Genomic DNA, 26,737 nt, shown 5'->3' with positions numbered 1-26,737 from the left:
GCTAAAAAAGCATGAGACACATTTGCAGGAAACTTAAGTGACCTCACCAGAAATCAACGACAGTGTTATAAGCCCCTAAATGGTCTGAATTATTTAATTGCAAGATGATGCTAGAACCCCATGTAGTCTAATGAATTATTTGCACTGAAACAAATATGCAAGGATTAAAGTAAAAGAGTGTGAATTACAAGCTGTAAAAATATTTATTGAATGTTTATTAAACTTTTCATTATTTTCCTCCTGTTATCTCTTTTGCATTTCCTGCATTCATCTTTACCAACAGAAAAATTTGTGTCATTGTATTACATCAAACGCAAACCATTTTTAGAAAAAATTTGTTCACTTTCCTTAGCAATATTTGCCTTTTTAACAAACTGGTGTCAAAGGCTTTTAGTGATTAGATTATTGATTGTTTAATCAACACTATCACTAAATAGCACTGTGTATTTGTCCCATATTATTGCTTAATTTGTGTTATATGCAACTGCACTAACTGTGACTGGATTGGGCAAATGTCCAATGTCCACTTTATTGTTAACTATGTAATGAGTATTTGGTGTACCCTGTAAAGTGCCTTGAGCCTGAGAAAGGCGCTGTATAAATTAAAACATGATTATGATTCATATCTGCCGTAGAAACTGCTGTTGTGAAACATTCTGATATTTACAGATAAATGTCACTAGGGTTTATATGATGTAATCAAATGTAATGACATTCATATATTTTTAATTGCAGATGATTGTTCAAACTCTTGTATGCCTCTCAAGCTTTTTAAGACACGTATGACACAGAAACTTGAAACCAGCTGAGGAAAATTAAACTGCTGTGACATGTTTAATAGTTTAAACTTATTATTTACACGTTCTCTTTTAACACAAAGAACTGTGATGAGAAATTCCAGCTTTTCATTAAAAATAGATAAAAATCAAATACACTGATTAGTGCATATTTAGTGCATATTCCTCATATTTCACAAGGTTATTACAACCCGATCTCACGGCAATTCGTACATATTTTACGAGATGGCTTATTGGTATGAATTTGTACGAGTGACCTACACCTAACCCCGCCCCTAAACCTAACCGTCACTGGGGTTTAGACAAATCATATAAAATCGTACGAGTGAGGTCGTACAAATTCATATGAATAAGCCACCTCGAAAAATACGTACGAATTGGTCATGAGATATCATTGGTTATTACCATTTTTGCTTTTGTAATTTAAAGAATGTGGAAAATTTCACCAATGTGCTGCTGTGACCTTACTCCTTCTCATGTGTAAAGGTTGATAGGAATGCTTTAGAATGCAATTTAAAAACCAAGATATATAATGCAAATAGCAGTGGAGGCTTTTCAGAAACTTACCAGTCAAGCCACATAAAAATAAAGTGAAAACAGAAAAGAGCACAGAAAGATTCAAGCAGGTTTTTATTTATTTATAAACACAATTTATTTATAAGGAACTTCTAAAAATCACTATTTAAAGACAAGTTTGGTTATGAAATACTTCAGGGCCCATGGTCAATATTCTTAAATATTTGTAAGTACACCCCCCACACCACCACTCACTAGTTTGAAATAGTACCAAAATACAATTCACACTGGGACAAGACATTCAGAAACTCAAATCACTGGTTACATCCTGTACTGGACATAGACTGGAATGACATTCTAATTATTTTTACCAGGAAGACCAACTACAAGGTATTCAGGTCAGTTGGATAATGTGGGACACTGTATACTCTGACTAGTAGGAATAAGTAGGTTATATCCTGTGCAACATTGATTTTAATTCATATTTTGGTGATCGCTCCAAACTGCAAAGCAACCAGCCCCATCTTAAAGGGTTAGTTCACCCTGATAGCAAAATTATGTAATTAATAACTTACCCTCATGTTGTTCCAAACCGGTAGGACCTCCGTTTATCTTTGGAACACAGTTTAAGATATTTTAGATTTAGTCCGAGAGCTCTCAGTCCCTCCATTGAAGCTGTGTGTACAGTATACTGTCCATGTCCAAAAAACATAAGGAAAGAAAAACATAATCAAAGTAGTCCATGTGACATCAGAGGGTCAGTTAGAATTTTTTGAAGCATCGAAAATACATTTTGGTCCAAAAATAGCAAAAAAGACGACTTTATTCAGCATTGTCTTCTCTTCCGTGTCTGTTGTGAGAGAGAGTTCAAAACAAAGCAGTCTGGATATCCGGTTCGCGAACGAATCATTCAGTTCACCAAATCGAACTGAATCGTTTTAAACGGTTCACATCTCTAATACGCATTAATCCACAAATGACTTAAACTGTTAACTTTTTTAATGTGGCTGACACTCCCTCTGAGTTAAACAAACCAATATCCCGGAGTAATTCATGTACTCAAACAGTACACTGACTGAACTGCTGTGAAGAGAGAACTGAAGATGAACACCGAGCCGAGCCAGATAACGAACAAAAGACTGATTCATTCACAAGTCAAGAACCAGTTGCATCGGTTTTCGGATCACCAGTAGTTCTTTCGGACAGTTCGATTCAATAAACCGGTTAAAGAAAACGGTTTACCGGTTCTTTTGCGCTCGACGTAATGGCATCATTTGCGATGATTGCCCTTGATTCAAGCCTTCGGTTTACCCGCGCTCATAACACTAGCACAGAATCAGTGCAGAATCAATCACCAAAAGAATCAGTTCGGTTCATGCGCTCTGTATGTCAGTCTGCTTCACGCTGAATCACACATGCGCAGTATCATCAGCTCCTCGGTTCTTCTTATGTGGCTCGGCTCGGTGTTCATCTTCAGTTCTCTCTTCACAGCAGTTCAGTCCGTGTACTGTTTGAGTACATGAATTACTCCGGGATATTGGTTTGTTTGAACTCAGAGGGAGTGTCAGCCACATTAAAAAAGTTAACAGCTTAAGTCATTTGTGGATTAATGCGTATTAGAGATGCGAACCGTTTAAAACGATTCAGTTCGATTTGGTGAACTGAATGATTCGTTCGCGAACTGGATATCCAGACTGCTTTGATTTGAACTCTCTCTCACAACAGACACGGAAGAGAAGACAATGCTGAATAAAGTCGTCTTTTTTGCTATTTTTGGACCAAAATGTATTTTCAATGCTTTAAAAAATTCTAACTGACCCTCTGATGTCACATGGACTACTTTGATTATGTTTTTCTTACCTTTCTGGACATGGACAGTATACCGTACACACAGCTTCAATGGAGGGACTGAGAGCTCTCGGACTAAATCTAAAATATCTTAAACTGTGTTCCAAAGACAAACGGAGGTCTTACAGGTTTGGAACGACATGAGGGTAAGTTATTAATTACATAATTTTGCTATCTGGGTGAACTAACTCTTTAAAATGCATAAACAATGAGCAAACTGCATCAAAGGGACCCCAGGCATTTTTTCTTGCCCACAGCATAAACAACGCTTAATCACACATAATGTTTTCCTTTCAGTTCTATCAGTACAATGAGGCCCGGCATCTGCGTACATAGTATTTCATTATGAAAGGAAACATAACCTTACTTTGTTGCCCTTATACTGGGAGGGCTATTCCATGCTGGAAGTGGAGTTATAAATAGGGGGCCAGTGGGTTCACCCACAGCATTAAATGTTGAACTATATTACTCCACAGGCATCTGGAAAGGACTGATCGGGCTGCATTAGGAGCAGGAGATATTTTTATTTTGAAGGGCAAGCCGAGTAAGTCTCTGAACACTAGACAGACTGCTGCACGGTAGCACTTCGAAATGAGCCAGCATCTATCTTAAGACTAGAGCTAAGACACATTCCTCATGGACAATCTAGCACATGTTGCTATCCAGTCAGTTTTTCTTGCAAAACACACAACGGTGATGTATGTCACCTCTGGAGCTCAACATGTACTCACAGGACGCTGAAACCTTCCCTTCCTCACATTCACTTCTAAGCACTTTTACCTCTGAGAATGTACAAAAATAGTACAAATAGCATAAATAATGTGGCAAGTGCAAAGAAAATTATTACTTTTCAACTAAAATTCACAAAGCAACAAACATATATGCTTGTAAATGTGTTAGAAATGTTTAAATTTGAGAACAGGTGTCTCAAATATAGCTCAGCAGCAGACTCACATAGGGTTACATTACAACTAATCTCTAATCAATACCATGGAATAGAGAACTCAAATGTAAGTGTAGAGCATCGTGGTTATTATTGTTGTTTCAAGGCTGTATGGCAGCAATCAGAGAAAGGGGGGATTTCAATATTCTAAGTGTGTACTGTCTAGCTGATCTGACTAATCCTTCCCCTGCATTTGCCAGGAGAGATCTGACCCATCTTTACATGATGCTCTGTAAATCTAATTCCTCTGGAATAATGGTGGCCTAAATACTGGCATTTATCCAACTGACAAAGACTTGTCAATCTTATAGCAGACTAAGCCTCAGGGTGCACTGGCACTGGCATTGTAAAAGTTTAGAGCATGGTGCATAAAGCATGGTGCATTAGAATAAAAGGTGGGGGTTTAAAGGAATGAAGATAGTTTTTTTCCCCTAATGTGATATATAGATATATTAATATATATATATATATATATATATATTTGACCCTGGACCACAAAACCAGTCTTAAGTCACTGGGGTATATTTGTAGCAATAGCCAAAAATACATTGTATGGGTCAAAATTATTTATTTTCACACACGGTGTGTGTGTGTGTGTGTGTGTGTGTGTGTGCACTTTGGATGAGTTAAATGCAGAGCACAAATTCTTAGTATGGGTCACCATACTTGGCTGTATGTCACCTCACTTAAAAAAAAATAAAAAAATAAAAAAAATAAAGGGATTTTCTCAATATTTTGAATGGTTTTTTTTTGTTTGTTTGTTTGGGGTTTTTTTTTTGGGGGGGGGGGGGGGGGGGGGTTGCACCCTCAGATTCCAGATTTTGAAATGGTTGTATCTAGGCCACATATTGTCCAATCCTATTTAAAGCTTATTTATTCTGCTTTCAGATAATGTATAAATCTCAATTTCGACAAAATTGACCCTTATGACTGAATTGACTGGTGGTCACACACACACACACACACATACACGCACCAGGTATATTGCTATTTTTGTCTATGTACCATCTAAAAATTAAATACTTGAAAAAAACAATGACTGTAATTTGTTCTTAAATTGGTCGTGGTGCAGGGTATAGATAGATAGATAGATAGATAGATAGATAGATAGATAGATAGATAGATAGAATATATATATACTTTTTTTCCACCCATATAAACACTTATGCAGCTTAAATGTTTATATATATATATATATATATATATATATATATATATATATATATATATATATATAAACATTTAAGCTGAATAAGTGTTTATATAGGTGGAAAAAAAAGTAACGTCAAATATGTCCCACTTATCTATAGGCCGCCGGATACCGATAACCAGTAAACCTCCAATCCAAAACCCCAGAAAAGGTTGATTCACAAACTATTGTTTTTGATTGAACAGTTGTTGAATGAGTGGCCGTACATACCTGGTTTGGATCACATGCTTTGAACACATGGCATGCCATCTCAGACTCGGGGTTATCCGGCTGACTTCTGATAAGGTAGGCAAAATAAGACAGGTCATGGCTATTGTGGATAAACCTGGATATAAACTGTGCTTTGTGCTCGAATATGAACACGGACGGGTTGCTGCAGTTCGCGGGCACGCAGCGGATCAGAGAGGGCGAGAGATACAGCTGAACTTCTCTGGCCTGTGCGGGACCGGACTCGTTCTTCTCACTTTTCCTCCGGATCTCCGCCAGAAGCCAGGGCAGCATGGGTAGCGTGGTCCGCTTGTCCAGAGAAGACCAGCCCATGTACCAAAGAGTAAACCTCTTGTCTGCCTTTTGATTACTGTTATTATCCCCTTTGCCATCCTGTCCCTCCATCTCTCCTAAGGGCTCCGGGACAAAGACTTTAGTTGCTTTATGCAACAACCCAGTGCCTTTATTTCACTAAATGCCTAAATAAATACATGCACGGGTCATTTTTGTGTGAAAGCAGGTGGAAACATCTCCTCGTGCATTAATGGCACATGGATCACTCACGCTTTTTTTAGTCAGAAGTGCGCAAAGATCGTGTGTCCTGCAGAGCTCAAGTACAATAATAATGGCTTTTAAAATGCAGCGAGGATTTTAGCGGTCAGATCACTCTTTAAACATAAAATAATCCATTCAAAGTGTCTGAAGGCTCGATTAATCCATATATGAAGTTAAAGAATTCGCGTGAGTGTATCCAACTTCTTGAAGGAAGCGCGTTTTATTCCTGCAGATTTCTCGAGTCCCAGCGCTTCGGATTGTGGACGCCGCATCGGACAGACGTCTCCTGTGTGAAGTTGCATCAGCTGGGGTCTATTAGAGTCGTTGCACATCACTTTTCAGTCGTTACTGAGTCATTTTACAGCGGTGGAGAACAGAGAGTGCTGTTGTTTCAGGAGGAGTGGCCATAGAAGACGTGTTCACTTTAGCGTGTGTGTGTGTGTGTGTGTATCTCTGGCTCCCCTGTCTGCCTTCAGGATACACACTGAACTGGCCTAGGGTATGTTAATAGTAAACGCTTTAGAGCTAGTTTTACACTTTTTACTCCAGTGAATATAATATTTTTGAAAAGCGACTTCTTTATGTGCTATAAAAACTGACTTTTTGTGACAACATGCCCCGGTTGTGAATATGAAAATTGCCATTACATATAAACACAAGTATGAAACACAAAGTAATTCATGAAACAGCAAACATGTAAACGGTGACATCCATCAAACCATTATTTTGGCCAAGTAATTTTGATATGAATATATAAAAGATATGCGTTTGACGTTTAAAAAAAAAAAAGATACAATACTCAACGGCGCCCTCTGCTGTCTCAGTGGCTGAATTCGAAAAGCATACCACTGCTTTTACTATTTCTGCAATAATATTCTACGGAATAAGCACTGTAGAAATAGTAAGAGTAGTATGCTATTTAAAAGTACACAACCTGGATGCGGCTATCACGAGTTTTCATTTAAAGAGACAATTCTTTTCAAGCTGTAAGTGTCATGTGATCAATTAGGCTACTTTAGAAAACCTGAAAGACAAAGAAGAGCTAAGAGCTATTTTAAATAAAAAATGTATTTAACCTGATAATCTGAAAAAAAAAAACTACTTTTAATGACCACTAATGGAGAAACTTGCTTTTACTCATATAAAGATCTACCAGCAGAAGCAGCCAGCTAAACCGTGCCCTCCTAAAAAGGTCCGTCCACAGACATTTTAAGGGGCAGATGCCCAATCAAAAAAAAGGGGGGCACAAGGAGGGTGTGTGCTTGTTAAATCAAATTATTCACTTGTTACAAATATATAATTAAAAGAGAAGACAGTACCCTCTATAAGAACGGACTTTATTGTAGATGTTTTGATAAGAGTGGGCTCTCTCTCAGCAGGGGAAGTTGACCCAGCCCCTGCATCTTGGCGACTTTACACTTTTACTGTCATGTGACCATGTATTTTGGAACCACCCATAATTTCTGCCAAACTGTGAAAAGGAGAAACAGATTGGGGGAACGGAAGGCACCACAGTTGTAGACAGGGATTGAAAATCAGTGTGGTCTGTGCTATAATAACCCCACTCATTATATACGCTAAAAACTTTAATAGTTTAGACGTAACATACTTGTTCCACAGATCTCTGCACTAGTGTTATATGCTACTGTTTTTATAGCGTTGATAATGTATCTGACAGATAATATGATGTGTTTTTTGTTTTGTTTTTTTGCTTTGCTTTTGCCTTACCAAATGTGGTATCCTGTCAACAATAACATGTCTGTGGGCTCTTTGATTTCTATCAGTTTGAGTTCTGGCAGTGTTGCCAGATATTGCTATGAAAAAATATATAAATAAATAAAAATATCTTTCAACCTGTAGTCACTAATGGCAAACAAACACTCGGTTTAGTCTGTTCTTAGGAAAGCTACAACTTTGGTGTTCAACATATTGTTTCAGAGATGTAAACTATTAAATATTGAAATGTAAACTTAATTTGGTTGGCTTTATGGTGTAAAAGTTAACCTTAAGAAAACAAATATGACTGTCTGTGAAAGGGAATTATTAGTTTTTTTTAATTATTATTTATTTCACATTCTTATGAATCATATTCAGTCAGATGGTCATTTTACACCCAGATGGTGCATCTTACCCACTGACGCGACTCGGGTCAACTTACCCCAAACCTGGGTCATACAGAGCCATGGCAACACTTCTTTAGAAGAATAGTTTAATTTGGACAGGATAGACACTTTCATTGTACTTCTGCATCATTTTCCCTTATCTTGAGGACCACAATAGTAAAAAGTGGCTAATCTTACCCCACTTTCCCCTATAATTATTAGACATTTAATTTTATATTTTACAGCATAAATCTATATTATATACTAATAAACAACTAATTTAGAACATTTATACTTTATTTGTAACTATTTATAGACCTACTATTTCGTTTTAATAAAATATTAAGTGTTATAGATTACTAGTATCAAGACAAGTGTTTATAATTGGAAATATACTTAATTTCAAGAATTAAATAGTGACAAACTCCTAAATATTATAAAAGATGATTTACCTGCTGGCTTGCTGGAGCTTTTTTTTCGTGTTTGCACTCTTTCTCACTCCGTCTTCTTTTTTTTTTTTTTTTGTCTAAATAGTGTGCCAACAACAGCAAATTTGGTGTAATCTACTGTATATTAGATCTGATCCGGTACAATAATTTGATCAGACCTTCTAATTCTAAGAACATGGATATTTTGTACAAGTTGTTAGCACTTTTAGAAGACCAAGTCATTACTGACAAAAACAAAAACAAACAAACTACCAACTAATTAATAATACAGAGGATCACATACTATATTGTATACTGCAGAAACATCTTCTGTCATCTGAACCTCTGCATCAATTATTTTAGGTATTAAGTATGTTAATTCAAGTTAATACCTTTTATTAAATATAACGACTGACAAATGTGTTTTTTTTTTTCTTTAATTATGAGATATCAAATTCAGAAATTCAGGCCACAGAGTAGATCATCATAAATTGTCTAACATTAACAATACCACGATTTATTATGATAAAATAAGAATTTTAACCTTGAAGATACTGTAACAGTAGAACAAAAAATAAAAGGTTGGTGGAAAATTCTATAAATTTAGGTTGTTAAACTGTTAAATACTGTACTTAAATGTAAATATTTGGTCATAAAAGACTAAATGGTTCACAATCACTACTATAAAAATATTACACAGTCTCTAAAACAGAGGCCATTTCCTTGAACTGCCTGTAGAAGTTCTGAGGGACAAAATAACAGAAAGAGAATGGTTAATTGCAGCTGTTCAGACACTTCAGACAGTTGAATTAAATTAGGAAAACGCATACTTCCATACCTGAAACTGCTGAACTGTCATCTCAAAGGATTTATATGACATCTCCCCTGATGTGTCTGCGATTTTCATCAGAACAGAGATGAACGGGGAGTTGAGGGATCGACATGTATCTGAGCTCACTGCCATTCCCAGTTTCCACTGGATATCTACAAGCTAAGAGTGAAGAAGCTTTATATCAACAACCTGACAGAGAACAGTGGCTGACCGATGTTTATACTGTAAACAAGAATCATGTGACACACCTGTCCGATACTAGCCATTGTCAGGACCTCCTGATGTGCATGTAGAAGAGCAGCATGCTCAGTCCAGAGCTGGTGCACCAACTGTAGGGTTGGTTTGGACCAATTACTGCTGCATTCAGTCAATTTACTGACCAATACATCCCCACTGAGATTGCTCTTTGCAGCTAACCTGTTTAAATAAACATTTATCATAAATTCAAACACAACAGACACACATCAAACAAGACAAATCGACACATCTATGCAATGGGTGTTTAAAATAAGCCTTTTTAATTCACAAACATTTGCATCAATGACATTTCGTCCTCAAAAAGATAATACTGTACCTAAAATAGTATGACATCAGTCTCATAATATCTTGAACAGTTTTCTGATCAAGGCTTATCCCAGCTCTTTGAAATTTCTGTGTTAGGAAAATATAAGCATTGCAAAGACATAAAAACATGCATGCTTAATTTACAGTATATTTACAGGGATTTAATTTGGTTAACTTACATCACAGGATTCAATCAAATCTACTGCTCCGTTCTGATCCCAAAGATTAACCAGGATTGACTGAAGCTGGGAAATGAAAAGACGAGTATCAGAACAGTCAATACAACACTTAAAAATGGGACATTCAGTAAATAAATACTATGATAATATGTCTAAATGATCTGTGACGTGTGGCATTTTTCTTAGTACAAACTCGTAATGTTTTTCTTCCCATTGTACATGACCACCCAATGTAATGTCACATCTTACCGTTTCTGCAAACAAGTCTTTGGGGAGCTTCTCGAGTTTTTCGACCACACCATCCACACCTGTAATAAATATTGTATCATATTGTATTATACAATAAGAATCATTTATTAATGCCATATCGACGTATTATGTTCTGTCCAGAAAAGCAGCCAGTATACTGTATATTATTTATATAAAACATATAATAACGTCTGTATATAAGGTTAATTTTGACTTGCTGCTTTGCTCGAGTCTTTATATTTGCGAGAAAATAGTCACAAATTCTACTCACCAGTTGACAGATCCAATCCTAACATCTTCGACAACTATGGCAATATTTACTTTAAGGCTACTACATTCAACCACCATATGGTAAAAGCGAAACTGTTTTAAAGCATCGATCAAATACTTTAGTCCAGTACTGTTTATAATATCTACTTCTGTAAAAGCAGCTCCAGACCGGAAGTGATAGATCTCATTGAGATTTCCTTTCAAAATAATAGTACGACAGTCGATTGGTACTAGCTACCATCTGTTGGTGTTATGAAGGAATAATTCAGAAAAATGAAAAGAGATTACTGAACAAAATAATTGTAAAAAGAAAAAATAAATAATCCAAGGTGCATCTTGGATATCCAAAGTGCATTTTCAAATAAATTCATACATAACTTTTTATGTGACAATCAGAAATCCAGTTTAAAGTGCAAGTATCGAGTAATTCTCTCTAATGTAATCTCATAAAATGCCAAAAAGTCTAAAATACTTTATTTGTTTGACATGAGTTAAACTTAATAATTGTCATCAAAACTTAATAATTGTCATCATTTTTTATCATTATTTTTTTAAAAATTTTAAAACCCTATATTTATTAGTCATTAATATAAAGAGTTACTCCTTGTACTTTTTCATAAAAAAATACAAAACGTTCTTTAAAAATAACTGAAAGACTAGTATATCGTTAAACAAATAATACATTAAGTAAATGCAAATATAATTATTATGTTATAATCTTATTGTAGATATCATGTCAAATTATTAATATTCATTAAAATATGTATTGTTTAAGGAAGTCCGTGAGTCGGAGTCACCATGTCTATGGGAGTCACCCCTCTTGAAGTTTTGGATCTTCCGGGATCTTCGCGGGTTTGTTACTTTTTAAGGATGGCTGTGCAAACGGAGAGAGGAATCCCGCTCAGTGCGGTATGAATGTTTAATTTATTTATGTTGAGGACATTTGTAATTAACGCGTGGTAGTAGACTGCATGCTAATAATTTTAAACTATGCTAATTATAATAGATATATTAAAAAGTTTATACGTAATAACTTCTCGCACTGACATGCTGATGAAATATATGTAATCTTAATGTATGTTTTTGCTGTTAACAATGAACAACATATAATTTACAAAGAACAACATATATTTTCACAATGTGTGGAAAACAGATCGTTTAATTTCGTGGTCATGCATCTGTTTAGCTGTGACGTATGTTTTCGTCGTCCTATTAGAAAGGCTAAAAACTCGATGTTACTTTTAGTTTCGTTTCTCCGTTAATGAGCTTGAATCCAGTTACGTAACGTTATTCGTTCCGACGCGCTCTTTTTTAAGCTTTGTGCGCTAATAGTCCTTCGCACCTTTGTAACTCATATAATGTAAATATTATGCTTTTAAATAGATAAAAGAGTAAGCTATTCTTCAAATTTTCTGTCGAAGTAGTCCAATTTTTCTGTGTAAATTATTCTTTACGTTCTGTGTATATTCTTAATTTTGTGGGAAAAAAAGAACACACCCTTGAAAATGAACATTAAAACACATACTTTGTTAAGAGCCTGGTCCACTTTAGAAATGCGGAATTGGAAATGACAGTAAGAAGTAGAAATGGTGATGTGCAACATATCAACACTTACCTTCCATGAGTTCCTGCTAGGCCTCTCAGAAAAGGTGTAGGCCTATGAATTATCAGTAAAAATGTTATCTATAGAAAAATTAAAAAGAAAGTTTTTACTTCTCTAGTGCTACTGTCTTATGTTGCTTTAAAAAAATGCTTTGAACAAGTATCTTCAAAATGTTATATTATTTTCTTATGGAGTGTTTTAAGGACAGATTCTGATTAAATAAAAACCCTCATAAAATGTAATAACAAATTAAATAAAACTTAGGCTCTTTTAAAACTCCAAACTAAACAATTTTAAATTAAACCAAAATGGGGGGGGGGGGGGGGACAAATAATGCCTCTTACATTCAAACCTGCAAACCGATAATATGAAGAAAAATTATATGTAAGTCAGATGACCAGATCCACAGCTTTAGAAAACAATGCATAGTTTCATAAAATGTATTTTAAGGGGTTTGCTTATACATTTTCCTGTGTCTTTGATCCTTTTATAGCTTAATCCAAAGTTCCTTCACACCAACTCCACCAGCCACACCTGGCCGTTCAGTGCTATTGCGGAGCTGATAGGTAAGCGAACACTTCAGATATCACTCATGTGAAAGTATGTGTTTAGTTGTTTGGAACAATGGATGTTTGCCCCCAAGTGTTAGATTACTATGAACTTGTAACCTAGTTTCCCCACATGTGTATTCCTGTCTACATATATTAGTATTGTGTGTAATAAATTCTTTGAGTAATTTTATTGCATCCCATGTATTGCTCAATGACAGCTAGCCAGGGACAAGTAAGAAAATAAAAGACTAATTATGTTGCATTAGTTTTCAGGGATACCTCAGTAGATAGCCACTCAAACTCTGATAAATATGTGTAATCTGATCATATTTGAAGTATATGTTTTCTGCCTTAGACAATGCTTACGACCCAGATGTGAGTGCCAAACAGTTTTGGATTGATAAGACAGCAATCAGAGGTCAAGACTGTCTAATTTTCATGGATAATGGAGCAGGAATGGATTACGATAAGATGTACAAAATGCTCAGGTGGGTTAGAACATTAAGTTGACAAACATACATTTGGGTTACATGATCCCCTAATAAACCATTCTAATATGCTGATTTGGTACTAAAGAAACCTTTCTTACTGTAATTGTTGATTATTAATTAAGTGTGGAAACAAAATAGAATGCTTTTGAAACAGATAGAATGTGTTTTGTGAATATATATACTAACCGTTGTTTAGTAAGTTTTTTTATTTTTTATGTCTCTTGCTGCATTTATTTGATCTTAAAATATTTTTTTTTATCTTAAAATAAAAGTATTAATTTATTTTGAAAATATTCTAATATATAATATTTTGTGTTCCTATCCCTTTCAGTTTTGGCTTCAGTGACAAGGAGACTATAAATGGCCATGTCCCTGTGGGCCTCTACGGCAATGGATTCAAGTCTGGATCCATGCGTATAGGAAAAGACACTATTGTGTTTTCCAAGAATGGAGAGTCCATGTGTGTGGGCCTGCTGTCCCAGACATATCTTCAGGAGATCCATGCGGAGAATGTCATTGTACCTATTGTCTCATTTAAACGCATCGGACAGTCATATATCCTTACCTTCCAAATAAGCAAAGACAAGCCAAGACCTAAATGGATGGACTACAAATATTTGGCATGATATAAAGAGATGAAGAGGGTATTAGAGAGATGATATTATATATCTTAGAAGTCCAGTGACTGATGTATCTTATAGTCATGTGAGTTTCAGGAATAAGTTGTATTAGTTGTTTTTAGCTAAACATTTCACCACATATCTATATTCTTTATCCTTGACCTTTCCTCTCACTCCGACCCGAGTCACAACACACAACAAGTCTTCAGGATATCCTGCGCTACTCTCTGTTCCAGACGGAGGAAGAGCTGCTCTCTGAGCTCAGTGCTATCAATGCCATCAATGCACACTATGACACAGAGTCCACAGGGACACGAATCATCATCTGGAACCTCCGAAAGTGAGCGTGAAAAAAACATGATAATATAGTTCAGAGCAGTGTTTTTGATACTACTAGTGTCATACTCTCAAGCTACCAGGTGCAGGAATGCATAAATGAAATATTTTTTTCTGCTACAGAACATCCACAGACAAATCTGAGTTTGACTTTGACACGGACCGCTATGATATCCAGATTCCATCTGAAGTATATGAGAGTGAAAAGGAGAAATACAAGCAGCCGTCTCGTGTATTTCAGTCAAGCCCAGAGAGCGACTTCTCTCTGCGGGTGAGTATTTCACCCTCCTATGTTGAGAAGGTCTAACACAATACAGTCTACATAAAGTATTTTCAGATATCACTTATTATGCATTACAGTTTAAAGAACATAACAGTAATGTGAGTCTATGCATGTTACCTTTTTATAGGCATACTGTAGCATCCTATACTTGAAGCCCAGAATGCAGATTATCATTTGTGGACAGAAAGTGAAAACCCAGCTGGTCTCTAAAAGCCTGGCACACATTGCCAAGGATAAATACAAACCCAACTTTCTAAATGTATCCACAGAATCACAAAGAAGAGAGCTGTAATTTCTTGTTTCACAAAGAAAACCTTATACATTGTGATAATTATTGTAAATGTTATTGGAAAATTATAAAGAAAGGTGTTCGTTCTATGGTTCAAAATCCTATAATTAAAAAACACCCAATGACACAATCAGATAATTAAACTAATTTCTCGGCAGAATACAGTCCTAAATTGGCCAACCAACTCAATGAATGCATACATAGTGAGATTTCCTTGAGTCTTTTCTTCTCAGAGAGAAAGCATTCCTATCATATTTGGCTACAATACCAAGAGCAAAGAACATTACGGAGTCATGATGTACCATAAAAACAGGCTCATCAAAGCCTATGAACGTGTTGCATGTCAAAACAAGGTGATTATTTAAATTTGTAGTCAAATTATATTTTTTTGTTGTTGGTGGGGGTCAAAACACCCCCTCTGCCACTTTCTTTAATGTAAGAAATGTTTTCTAGTTTATTACTTTTACTATTTAGAATATATGAATGCAATTTGATCTTGGTTTTGCATTAGGCAAATGGAAAAGGAGTGGGAGTCATTGCAGTGATAGAGTGCAACTTCCTCAAGCCAACACACAATAAGCAGGACTTTGACTACACAGAAGAATACAGGTGAGTGTGATACTGTACGGGTGAATTGTAGAATATTGTAAGTTTGAGTTTGGAGTGATTATTTTCTGTTAGTACAGGGGTGTCTGTAACAGAGTACAAACTTCATAATCACGAGAAGAAGGAGGCGGGAACCGGCAGACATTCAAAATGAAAATTTTAATAACCAAATAAACACAAAACAGCGCGACAGCCCCTCGCAGACGACTGTCGCACACAAACAAAAACCAAACACAAAATAAAGCCCAGGCCTGGTCCTCTCTCGTCCTTCACTGTCGTCGCTCCTCTTTTGTATCCTTCCGATCTCCTCCATGGGACCAGTGAGTGGAGCAGGTGTCGCTCATTTCCAAATCACTCCAGCGGCCTCCCTCCGTTCCCTCGGCCCCGCCCCACTCGTCACAGTGTCAAACTCAGCTCCTGGAGGGCCACTGCCATGCAGAGTTTAGTTCAAACCCTAATTAAACACAGCTGTGTTGTTTGAATGTGCCAACTATGCCCACTATGGTTTCGGACACAACTACAAATGGCTGTATTTAAATGCATAGGGGGCGATTTTAAACACAGCCTAAGTCTTTAGGAGTGCTAGAAACTCAGGCAGGTGTATTGAAGTTGGTTGGTGTTACAGTCTGCACTGCAGTGGCCCTCCAGAAGCTGAGTTTGTCTCATTTGTTAGTGTATGTATATACTGTCCAGGCCATATACATACATGTTAACTGTACAACAAGTACATTACATGTTAAATGCTAACTGTATAAGTATTCACATTTAAATTGTTTCATCTAATTATTAATTTTTTTTTTTTTGTGAGAACATTTGCTACTTACTCATCAGCGTTGTTTTTTTGATGAGGCAGGCAGGGTTACAAACAATTCCGGTAATTACAAGTATTGCCCGAAGAACCCTTGTTAAGTTCTGTTTTCATACTAGACTAACTAAATGAACAAGCTTTTCTGTTCAGTTTATACGTTTTTAGGAGCTAAATTTGTTTTCTAACACAAGAAATCAATAATATACGAGTCTAAGCTGTTTATTTTTGTTCACGCAGGAAAACTATGTATACTTTAGGGGGGAAACTGGAAGAGTATTGGAAAGCGATCCGCCAGAAGAAGGGATTAAACACTACATTACCTATGGAGGATATCCCGTTAGTATACACTCACATACATCTTCAAAACATTCCATTGCCAGTTTATTCATCACATTTCCATATATAACCCTTGTTCCTTGCTTAACATAAAGGAAGCGTCCTGATCAGACCTGGGTTCAGTGTGATGAATGTCAGAAATGGAGGAAACTTCCAGATTGCATCGACATGAATAAGCTCCCTGAAAAATGGTTCTGTCGTTTAAATCCAGACCCCCTATTCAGGTTTGTTTAATCAGACTTTTCATTGTATAGCTTTAAAAAAGTTAAACATCTAGATTCAAGAAAAAAGTTCCTAGGAGAATCGTAGAAATATTTTACAGTTTGTCATATTTGTGTGCTTTTGCAACAAAAAAATCTATGAATTGCTTAACAAATTGAAATAATATTAGAAATATTAGAAATATTAAAATAATAATAATAGTACAATACAATTCAGTGCACTTGAGCAACAGTTCATCAGAAGACATAAATATTACATTAAATAACAGTGATACAAATAAGTCACCTTTTGATGATTAAATAGTAAAGTAAACAAACAGTGCAGATATAATGATTGTAGTGCAAATTAGCTCATTTAGTCTGATTAAGGTGACAAAAAGCTCAGAGAGCAGTTCTTTATTTAAACTGACAGAAGAGGTAGTTGAATGAGGTAGTGAGCAGACCAATGCTTCACAAAGTGACTGGTGCTGGTTACAGTGTGTTAGTGGGGGCTGGTGGGGGGGGGGGAGTTCTGAGGTTCAGAGCTCAGTAGTTCATGGGTCAAAAGACGGGGTGGGGGTGTGGTAAGGTCGGGAGGGAGTTCAGCTTCCTGACATCCTTATGAATGAAGCTGTCCTTCAGTCTGCTGGTCCTGGCGATGGCAGCAGACTGAAGAAGCTGTGTGACGATGCAGAGGGCTTTGCGGGTGAGATGGGTTCCATAAATGTCCTGAAGGGAGAGGAGAGAGACACCAACGAGCTTCTCAGCTGCTCTCACTATGCGTTGAAGAGTCTTCCGGCAGGAGGACGCATTGCAGGCGCGATACCACACAGTGATGCAGCTAGTCAGGATGCTCTCAATGGTGCTGCTCACCCTATCCACAGTCCCACCATTGACGGTCAGAGGAGCATGTTGAGTTTGCACTCTCCTGAAGTCAACAACAATCCCCTTCATCTTTGCCACATTCAGAGAGAGACTGTTATCACTGCACCTCATGGCCAGGTCGACTCACCTCGCTCCTGTAGTTTGTCTTAACTCTTTTGCTAAAGAGAACCACCACAGTTGTGTCATCTGCAAACTTAATGAAGAGGTTGGATTTTTATAAGCAGTTATTTTGAAGACTTTTTAAAGCTTATGAAAATAACATCTATCTAATAACATGCATTACCATTTAAAAGTTTGTAATAAATTGCAAGAAATTCATAGATTTTTTTAAACTGCGGATGATTCATTAAATTAAATTCTCACAGTTTCCCTGCAGTCCTTGCAAAGCTTATAAAGACATGGTGAAGTTTCATGTTATGCTTTCTATAACACTTCCCATTGGGGTTGCCTTCTAAGGAACTACTCAAAGCAAATTGACACCTCATCCATCCATATTACTGGTTTTATAACCTTTTACCTGTTTAGTTTTTAAAATTATGTAATAGTGTTTGATTAGTAGATTGACTAGTATTAATTACTAAAACACAGTTTTACCGTTTCATTCCTCTGAGCCAAACAGAAACGATTGTTGACGCTTAGTCCCACCCCCATGCCCAGATTGGTTCAGTCTGTCCCATATTCAACCAATAAACATAGGTTTTGGTCTTTTGAACCACTATTTAACATATTTCTTTGGAAATATGAACAAACGCAAAGTAAAAGTAAACTCTGCATGAAAACAAATACAAAATAACACATTTGCTTGAGAGAACTATCTGAAAAAGCATATAAAAACACACAACATAGTACTTTGACATAAAACAAACCAAAAACAAGGTTGAACCAGCGGTACACATCTGATAAAGCACTGGAATTTATGTCTTCAGGTCTAATCAGTTCTGATGCAGATTACAGCCAGTGGATCGATCATTTATATTATGTATATTAAGTAAATAATTCTTACATAGTTTATTACACTTAACTTTTTAACATCAGGAACAATGTTTTGCTTTGAAATGATAACAATAATTAGTCATCATAGTTTACTGAATTACACACATGGTTTTACTAATTCAACAGTTTTTATATATCTACATAATTGTAGTATATTACAGTTATATTTAATAAGTCATAATTATAACCCCAATTCCATTTTGTAAAATGCAATAAAATCAAGAATCTGTGATTTGGTCATTTTCTTTTAATGACCAAAAAATACACTTTTATTTAACTGACAAAAGTACAAATAATTTTTTTTTTTAAGTTGTCACTGACCAACTTAAACGTATTTTGTAAATATTAAAAAATTTAGATTTTTGATGGCTGCAACACACTCAAAAAAAAGTTAAGACAGAGGCAAAATAACAGTGAAAAGGTTATATATATATATATCAATATTCAAATTGAACTGCTTTGAAACAGTAAGCAGGTGAACTGGTAATAGGTGAGGGTATTGTGTCTGGGATTAAAATGAGCATCTCAATCTTTGCAAGCAAAAGTGGATCATGGCTTATCACTTTGTGCCAAATTTCATTAGAGAAGTCTCAAACAAATTAACAATCACACTTCTCAATGCAAAAAACACAAAGTATTTAGGGATTTCACCAACTACCATATATAATGTTGTGAAAAGATTCAAGGAATCCCGAGAAATTTCAGTCTGTCAAGGGCAAGGCAGGAAATCTCAGTTGCATGTGCATGAGTCATGACCTTTGAACCCTCAGATGGCACTGCCTAAAGAAACCGTCATGCTGCGCTGTTAAATATAGCCACATGGCCTCAGGAGTACTTCAGAAAATCACTGTCACTAAACCCAGTCTGCCACTGCATCAATAAATGGAACTTAAATCACTGTTACTCTATGAGTAAGCTATAGATCAATTCTATGCAGTGATGGTGTGGATTCTCTGGGCCCAAGCTCATCTCAGAAAGACAGCGGAAATGTGTGCTGTGGTCAGATGAGTCCACATTTCAACTGGTTTCTGGAAAAAGTGGATGTAGAGATCTCAGTCGTAAAGACCAAAGGGACCATTCAGACTTTCATCAGCGACAGATGCAAAAGCAGACGTCTGTCATGGTGGGTGCAGCAGAGCAAACAGCATAGGTGACTGGCATATGTGCGAATGTACCATTGACATGGACGCATATATTGAAATTGTACAGAGACATATACTGCCATCAAGATGACATCTTTCATGGGAAGTCCATGGTTATTAGATCAAGACAATGCCAGGTCTCGTTCTGCATGTGCTACAGCAGTGTGTTTTTTTATTATGATGCAGAGAGCATGTGCTAGACTGGCCTGCCTGCAGTCCAGATCTGTCTCCTATTGAAAATGTCATGAAAAGAAGAATCAGACAATGACGATCACAGACTGCTGAGCATCTGAAGTCTTGTATCAAGTGAGATTGGACAAATATTTTGTTTGCAAAACTTAAAAAATTAGAATCCTCAATTCACAATCAATTAAACACTGTAATTAAAAGGACAGTTGATGTGACACAGTGGTAAACAATCCTCTGTCCCAACTTTTTCGAGTGTGTTGCAGCCATCAAAATCATGTGTTAATATTTACAAAATAAAATAAAATTGGCTATTGAAGACATTTTTTTTCTTTGTACTTTAAATTAAATGAAGGTTAAAGAGAATGAAAAAAAATATATTCTTGATTTTATGGCATTTCACAACTTTTCTGAAATTGGGGTTGTATTTGGTTATGGATATTTTTTTTTTAAATAATAAACAGCACATCGTTCATTGGTGTGGACACTTATATAGATATAGTGTGAACAAGCCTTTCCCTTTTCAAACAAAACAACCTGTAACCATCTTACTTTTTTTTCCTTATGGATTTACATCTCTGAACAGACATAGGGTCAGATTTACTAACAGCTTGCACCAGCGCAAACCATCTTTTGGTGTTAAAATAGTACTGTCAGAATTTACTAAAGGACAGTTATTTTTGCACCTGACCTTATTGAATATGCATTTGTAGGAGAATGTAAAAATTAATCACAATGTGATTTACTAACGTTTGCATTTGTCAAATTACTGGTATTTGTGCCATTAATGCTCCAAAAAAGCATGTCTTAAAGCAGACACTAATATGCGCTGCTCTTTGTAGATTGTGTATGGAAATTATGGAAATTATCTGACTGGGTCTGTTTTTTAATTTGCGCATTTGCAATGAATCACCCTCAGAAGGTTTTTTTTTTTTTTTTTTGCAATCTCATGCTAATTTCCCCTGTTAAGTAAATCAGGCCCATAATATGTGAAAACACAGATGTAGTGTGTGTGTGTGTGTGTGTGTGTGTGTGTGTGTGTGTGTGCACATGCAAATCTCGAAACGTCCTAGCTCAAACAGCTGTTCTTTCTACATCCAGGCGATGTGAACAAGAAGAAGAAGCTGAAGATTCTGAAGATGAAACTACAGACTACCTGAAAACTTACAAACAGCAGTGAGTGAAAAAATGTGTTACAACAATTTATGTAATTTGTTATCTGACTATGAATGAATAGACTTATTGTATAACCCAAGATATTAATAAGATAAGCCAATGATTTGTTCAAAAGATGAGTTTAATATACCAGGTGTCCAGAGGTAAAATAGTCTGACACTGATGTGCTTCATGTTACCACAGGGAGAGAAACCTCAAGAAACAGCAAGAACAGAGAAGAACTCAGGTAATGCTGTATGTCTCCATCCAGTGGTGGTGTGTTTGTTGCATACTCATCTTTCCGGTCTTTATTTATTTATTTTATTATTATTATTAATTTAATTGGGGATTCATTGTAATTTAATTGGGATTAGATTGAAGAAATCAGGTTGAGGCAGGGACAGCAGAGAAATGCAGCGCTGCTTCAACAGAGTGAGGATCTGAAAAAGAAAGTTGACATTGTGCGTCAATTCTATCAAAAAGTATGTTTTTTTTTTGTTTGTTTTTTTGTTTGTTTTTTTACAATGCATAATTAAGTAATTATAAATTCCTGGAATATATTTAAGTCTTCCTTTTTTGTTTCCATAGGCCCCTTCCTCACCCAGATCATCTACAGCCTCTTTGACATCAATGAGCCCTTTTAATTCAATGCCCAAATCACAGTCTGGTGAGGCTAAATTTTGTGTGTGCATTGTTTTTGATACAGAACCTAGATTATTCTATTAACATTTTGTGTTTCAACAGTTTCTAGCCCCTCAGACAGCATACCAGTGATTTCAAATACCATGTCCCTCTCCACTCCTAAAAGGTATATCATTCTCATTCTTTCTTTCTCTCTTTTTACACATGTATTTCTATCCATACTCTCTTAATTCTGTTTTTGCAATATAATTTGGAAACCAAGCTAAACTTTTTTTGTTTTACAGAACAAAAAGAAGTCAAGGATTATCCCAGAGCCAAAATGTAAAAAGAGCAAGAACACATGACTACTGTAGCAATACTCCAGATAGTCCATCAACATCCACCTCTACATCAGATGCCATAAACTCACCTGTGGGGAGTGTGAACTACAATAGAAATAAAGTTAATGAAAACAATGCAGAAAGCAGTGACAATGATGACGTTGTTATTGATGAAACCCACAGCACTCCAAGACCCAAAGCCTTTGACCTTTCTAAGGTGAAGACAGAAGAAAAAACCAGTGATGATGCACCAGAATTAAATATGGAGTGTAGTGATCATGCTTCCATGGAAACTGAAACTGAAGACACCCGAAAGGAAACAGTGGAGGCATCAACTTCCAGTGGCCAAAGAAGCATAACAACCCAAACAGAATGTCTGCCTGTAAAGGCAGAGGAAGGCCAGCAGATAAGAAATGAGATCAAGAAAGAAAAGATTGAGAATGATGCAAGACAGATGGAACAGAGCACTAATGAGGTAGAAAGCAGCATAAGTAACAATACAGAAATAATCAAAGACCCAATGGAGGTTGAGAAATGTAGCGGCGTAGAAACCTTTAGACCAAATCTCATGAAACTAGAGGAGATACCTAAGGAGAATAAGATCAGTTTTGAACAACATGCAAAGTCAGATGTAGAAAACCAGGAAAGTATGACACCAACAACTTCCAAGACCTCACTTTTTTCTGACAGAGACATAGACCTTATGCCAAGCCATGAAGCACAGAAGCAACAGGATAACCTGCTAGATCTCCTGGAGGCCACAGCCTGGGAGAGAGATGAATTGAGAGAGCAAGTTCAGGAGAAAGAAATTAAACTCTTTAAACTCACCATGAAAAAGGACTGCAACCATCAGAGCATCCAGACAGATCCATCAGAGGAACAAAAATATAAGACTCTCTACTTACAGGCCACCCAGTGCATCAAAGAGCTTACAGAAGAAAGGGATGAGCTGAAAAGGAAACAGGTGATGTTGCAAACATCAAAAGCTGAAAAAGAGGCTCAGGATGAGGTGTGTCATGACCGGTTGAAAACTAAGAAGGAGGAACACTCATTAACAACGAGTGTTTGTGAAAATATAGATGATGAAATGGCTCTTCAAGTGGACCTTATGCTAAGAGACCTGGACAAGCGCAACACAGAATGCAATGAACTGAGAAGTAAGGTGAGAACCTGATATTTTTTACTCTCTAAATTCTTATATCTAATAAGAAATTACAAGAGTCCCTGCTGAAAAGACCAGCATGAATTTCCAGCCAGCTTAGTACAGGTTTGATGCTGTTCAAGGTGAGTTTGCCAAAAAAAACACAAATTCTGTCATTTACTCACCCTCATGATGTTCCATATCTGTGACTTCTACAGTACCAGTAGTACCAACTCAAATCTGTACCTGCTTGAAGTCACCTGTTTTCGAAAAAGTTTCTATTTACAATGTATTTTTGCACCATTGAGAATTGTAGCCAATCACAGGCATCTCTGTTGAAAGCAATGGCCAATCAGAGGTGTTGTTTACTGTAGGTTAGTCAAAATCCACTCTGAACTCATTTTTATTATCACAAGTTTACAGAGTTCTACACACTCGCAGATCTTATGTAAATAAGAGATTGTGTAGTTAGTTATTGATTATATCCATAGACTGTATACAATTTTTAACCAATTAAATCAGTCATATGTACATACTCAATGGCAGCCTTGCAAAGTTTAGAAAGTGTTTTTTCAGTTAGAGAAGATCTAATCATATAACTTAGATACACTATTAAACATAAGAAACATCTGAAAAAGCTGATAAGATAGCAAAAGAAGCACTGAAAAAAGAGCAGATAGAAATTAATATTTCAACAGGGATAGGCTAAAGCTAAGAGAACAAGGGATAGAAAGAAATAGACTCAACGCTTTGTTATTATAGTTAATAAGAAGAATCTAGGATGTTTTTTTATTTTTTATTAAGTAAAGTTTCTGACAAGTTCCTCTACACACTTCTGTACAGTAGTTGGCAGTATGCAATAATTTCAAGTTGGAAATGCCAGATAAGAAGAAGAAGAGCATTAGGAGCTTTTGTGTGAGTGAGCTCGGTCAGTTGCGCTACCACCTCAGTGGTCTCCAATCTCGTTCCTGGAAGGCTGGTGTCCTACAGAGTTTAGCTCAAACCCTAATCAAACACACCTGAACCAGCTATTCAAGGTTTTACTAGGTACACTAGAAACTTCCAGGAAGGTGTGTTGAGGCAAGTTGGAGTAAACTCTGCAGGACACCGGCCCTTCAGAAGCGAGTCTGGAGAACCCTGCTCTAACTAATCCATTCACAATTTAAAGGTCATTTTTAGTTTGACCAAACAAAAAGTAAATTCGCTAAATTGTTCTGTGAGTCATTGATGTTATTGACAGATGAAAAGCAACCATAGACTGTGTAAAAACAGGCAACTGGGCTAATGAGCGATCCTCTGCTGCCATCTACTGGTTATACAAGTAATTTCATGATATTTTAATGTTAAAAGTCTTTGTTTTCCACCAGGATTTCTGGCACATTTTTCATGTTATCTTCATGAATGAAAAGTTCATCTTTAAAGTGAATTTTACTGCACAACTATAGAGTTGTAGAGGAGGGGGCATTTTTGTCAAATGCATCAAGATATTTTTAATGAAAACTGATATATTTCTGTTCCTCCAATGAAAGTCACTTCCACCAAAACTTTGACACTTCAGAATGTTAACACAAGAACAAACTAATTCTTGCACATTAACCGTGTGTTAAGCAATTATCTGTTTACCATATTTGACTTTCTCTATGAACGTGCATTGATAAAGGTTTATATGAGAATATAAGCCTAAAGTGAATCTGTTCATCAAATAAAGTGATTGTGTCTCATCAAAAGACTTTGATTCAACTGCTCAATTCTACAATCTCTTAATGAACATTAGGAAGCATCAAAATTTTGGTTGAATGGACTGTGAATGGAGGGACAGAAATCTCTTAGATTTGATTTTTAAAAGTTTTTTGTATTTTAAATATAAACAAATGCCTTAAATTTTTTAAATTACATGAGGGTGACCAAAAGAGGACAGATATTTCATTTTTGGGTGAACTAACCATTTTACTAGTGAAGCTGACTGACCATGAAAGCCTTACTGGTTTAGATGTAACAGTCTCCTAGTCCACAAAAGCTGGATTTTCTGCCATTATTTGACTGGTCAGGATTCAGTTGTTTTTCTTTTTTCCTTTCTTTCATTCTTTACCCTCCAAAAACTGTATACTCAAAGTTGGACAGCTTGGAGCAAAAGAAAGCTCAATGTGAACAGTTGCAGAAGGAAGTAGTAGAGCTAAGGAAACAGAAAGAGGAGTGGAGCAATGCAAGAGTGCAAGAGGCTCTGAAGGACCGTAACACCAGTTCAGAACAAACATGCAACGCAAATACAGCTGCAAACCTTGTGAATGGGATCAAAATGGAAAGAGAGAGCAATAAAAGACCTGTGGAGGGAGAGAACACAGTGACACCAGCCAAGTAAGAGCCTTGTTGACTTGTTTCAAAGCTTTTCAGTGTTATGTGGCATTTCTGTACATGCTAACTAGGAGTCACGTTTTGATGCACATATATAAATCTGCTCTTTCTCACTTCTGTCATCAGGTTGAGGGATCTGAGATACAGCATTGCCCGTTTATTGGTCACTTTTGTTCCTGCTCTGGACCTCGACCAAGTGAATTATGACTGTGAGGTCATAGATGAGATTTTAAATCAGGTCCTACAGGAGATTTACCCCACTGAGACCACCATTACTTAAAGCCAGTTGTCAAAGTGTTCAGCCTAGATAAATGTTTTGTTCATGAAGACAAATATTTTTTTACATTTCACTTAAAAAAAATAAAAACTATTAAATTAAGTTTTTATTTTTCCTGATTAACACTCATAGTTGTTTGGGCAAGTTTTACATTTTTTTGTTGTTTTTATTGGTGGTGGTGGTTTTCTGGTTATTGCAATAGAAATAAGTTGTTTCAAGAATAAAGTTTGACCTTTCTGTCACAAAGACTTAAGCTTATAAAGCTTGCAAATGTTCTGCCATTTCATGCTAGGTTTCTGTAATTTTTCTGATATGCAGTTGTGTGTGATACACAATATTTTGTTTACACAGTTATGAATGGATAACAGCAGTAGGGGGTGCTACTCAAATTGTGTACCACCAGATCTGTTTTAAAACAAAATGGTTTATATATATATATATATATATATATATATATATAAAATAAATTTTATATTTGTTTGATAAAAAAATTTTCTTTCTGTCTTTCTTGTTCACATGAGATATATATCACCAACATGACGAAATTATTCAACATTTAAAAAAAAAATATTTTCTAGAAATAATGTTGTCTTCAAACCCGATTCCAAAAAAGTTGAGACTGTACAAAATGTGAATAAAAACATAATGCAATGATGTGGAAGTTTCAAATTTCAATATTTTATTCAGAATACAACATAGATGACATATTAAATGTTTAAACTGAGAAAATGTATAATTTTAATGGAAAAAAATAAGTTGATTTTAAATTTCATGGCATTAACACATCTGAAAAAAGTTGGGACAAGGCCGTGTTTACCACT

At 36.0% G+C, this 26,737-nt stretch overlaps 3 protein-coding genes across 9 annotated transcripts in view; 1 reads left to right on the top strand and 2 right to left on the bottom strand.

Annotated features, from left to right (window-relative positions):
- The window catches only part of LOC132153005 (TBC1 domain family member 4-like), a 30,506-nt gene extending 24,193 nt beyond the window's left edge, over positions 1-6,313 (bottom strand). For all 6 annotated transcript variants that reach the window (XM_059562075.1, XM_059562076.1, XM_059562079.1 and 3 more), the window contains exon 1: positions 5,525-6,313. In XM_059562075.1, the coding sequence (XP_059418058.1) occupies positions 5,525-5,926 (402 nt within the window). In that variant the 5' untranslated portion in view covers positions 5,927-6,313. The remainder of the gene's footprint in view (positions 1-5,524) is intronic.
- A 2,714-nt stretch (positions 6,314-9,027) lies between these two features.
- commd6 (COMM domain containing 6) lies at positions 9,028-10,905 on the bottom strand. Its single transcript, XM_059561228.1, has 7 exons — positions 10,702-10,905; positions 10,431-10,489; positions 10,182-10,247; positions 10,013-10,089; positions 9,687-9,855; positions 9,445-9,597; positions 9,028-9,349 (listed from the first exon to the last, which is right to left on the bottom strand). Exons 1-7 carry the CDS (start codon positions 10,724-10,726, stop codon positions 9,299-9,301), a joined length of 600 nt encoding a protein of 199 aa, XP_059417211.1. The 5' UTR covers positions 10,727-10,905; the 3' UTR covers positions 9,028-9,298.
- Positions 10,906-11,546: 641 nt separating this feature from the next.
- On the top strand, positions 11,547-26,319 carry morc3a (MORC family CW-type zinc finger 3a). Of its 2 annotated transcripts, XM_059562074.1 has the most exons (20): positions 11,547-11,609; positions 12,797-12,869; positions 13,210-13,342; positions 13,677-13,900; positions 14,140-14,305; positions 14,425-14,572; positions 14,712-14,843; positions 15,107-15,226; positions 15,385-15,482; positions 16,525-16,623; positions 16,719-16,847; positions 21,131-21,205; positions 21,389-21,431; positions 21,559-21,666; positions 21,773-21,851; positions 21,929-21,992; positions 22,111-23,308; positions 25,401-25,481; positions 25,512-25,642; positions 25,766-26,319. In XM_059562074.1, exons 1-20 carry the CDS (start codon positions 11,571-11,573, stop codon positions 25,917-25,919), a joined length of 3,294 nt encoding a protein of 1,097 aa, XP_059418057.1. In that variant the 5' UTR covers positions 11,547-11,570; the 3' UTR covers positions 25,920-26,319. The 2 variants fall into 2 exon arrangements, with proteins under 2 accessions (XP_059418057.1, XP_059418056.1); XM_059562073.1 differs by having other exon boundaries at positions 25,401-25,642.
- The last annotated feature ends 418 nt before the right edge of the window (positions 26,320-26,737 follow it).

This window comes from Carassius carassius, chromosome 11 (assembly GCF_963082965.1).
Source record: "Carassius carassius chromosome 11, fCarCar2.1, whole genome shotgun sequence".
Taxonomy (NCBI): Eukaryota; Metazoa; Chordata; class Actinopteri; order Cypriniformes; family Cyprinidae; genus Carassius; species Carassius carassius.
Note: the sequence above shows the minus strand (reverse complement) of the source record. Positions and strands in the feature narration are given on the sequence as shown.

Bases quoted from the DNA above. Each gene is read 5' to 3' on its own strand.
- commd6 (XM_059561228.1), bottom strand. From the start codon at position 10,726: ATGTTAGGATTGGATCTGTCAACTG. The intron at 10,248-10,430 runs GTAAGATGTGAC...TTCATTTCCCAG, and splicing joins AAGACTTGTTTGCAGAAACG to CTTCAGTCAATCCTGGTTAA. The intron at 9,598-9,686 runs GTGTGTCACATG...CTTCACTCTTAG, and splicing joins CAATGGCTAGTATCGGACAG to CTTGTAGATATCCAGTGGAA.
- morc3a (XM_059562073.1), top strand. From the start codon at position 11,571: ATGGCTGTGCAAACGGAGAGAGGAATCCCGCTCAGTGCG. The intron at 11,610-12,796 runs GTATGAATGTTT...ATCCTTTTATAG, and splicing joins GAGGAATCCCGCTCAGTGCG to CTTAATCCAAAGTTCCTTCA. The intron at 21,206-21,388 runs GTGAGTGAAAAA...ATGTTACCACAG, and splicing joins CTGAAAACTTACAAACAGCA to GGAGAGAAACCTCAAGAAAC.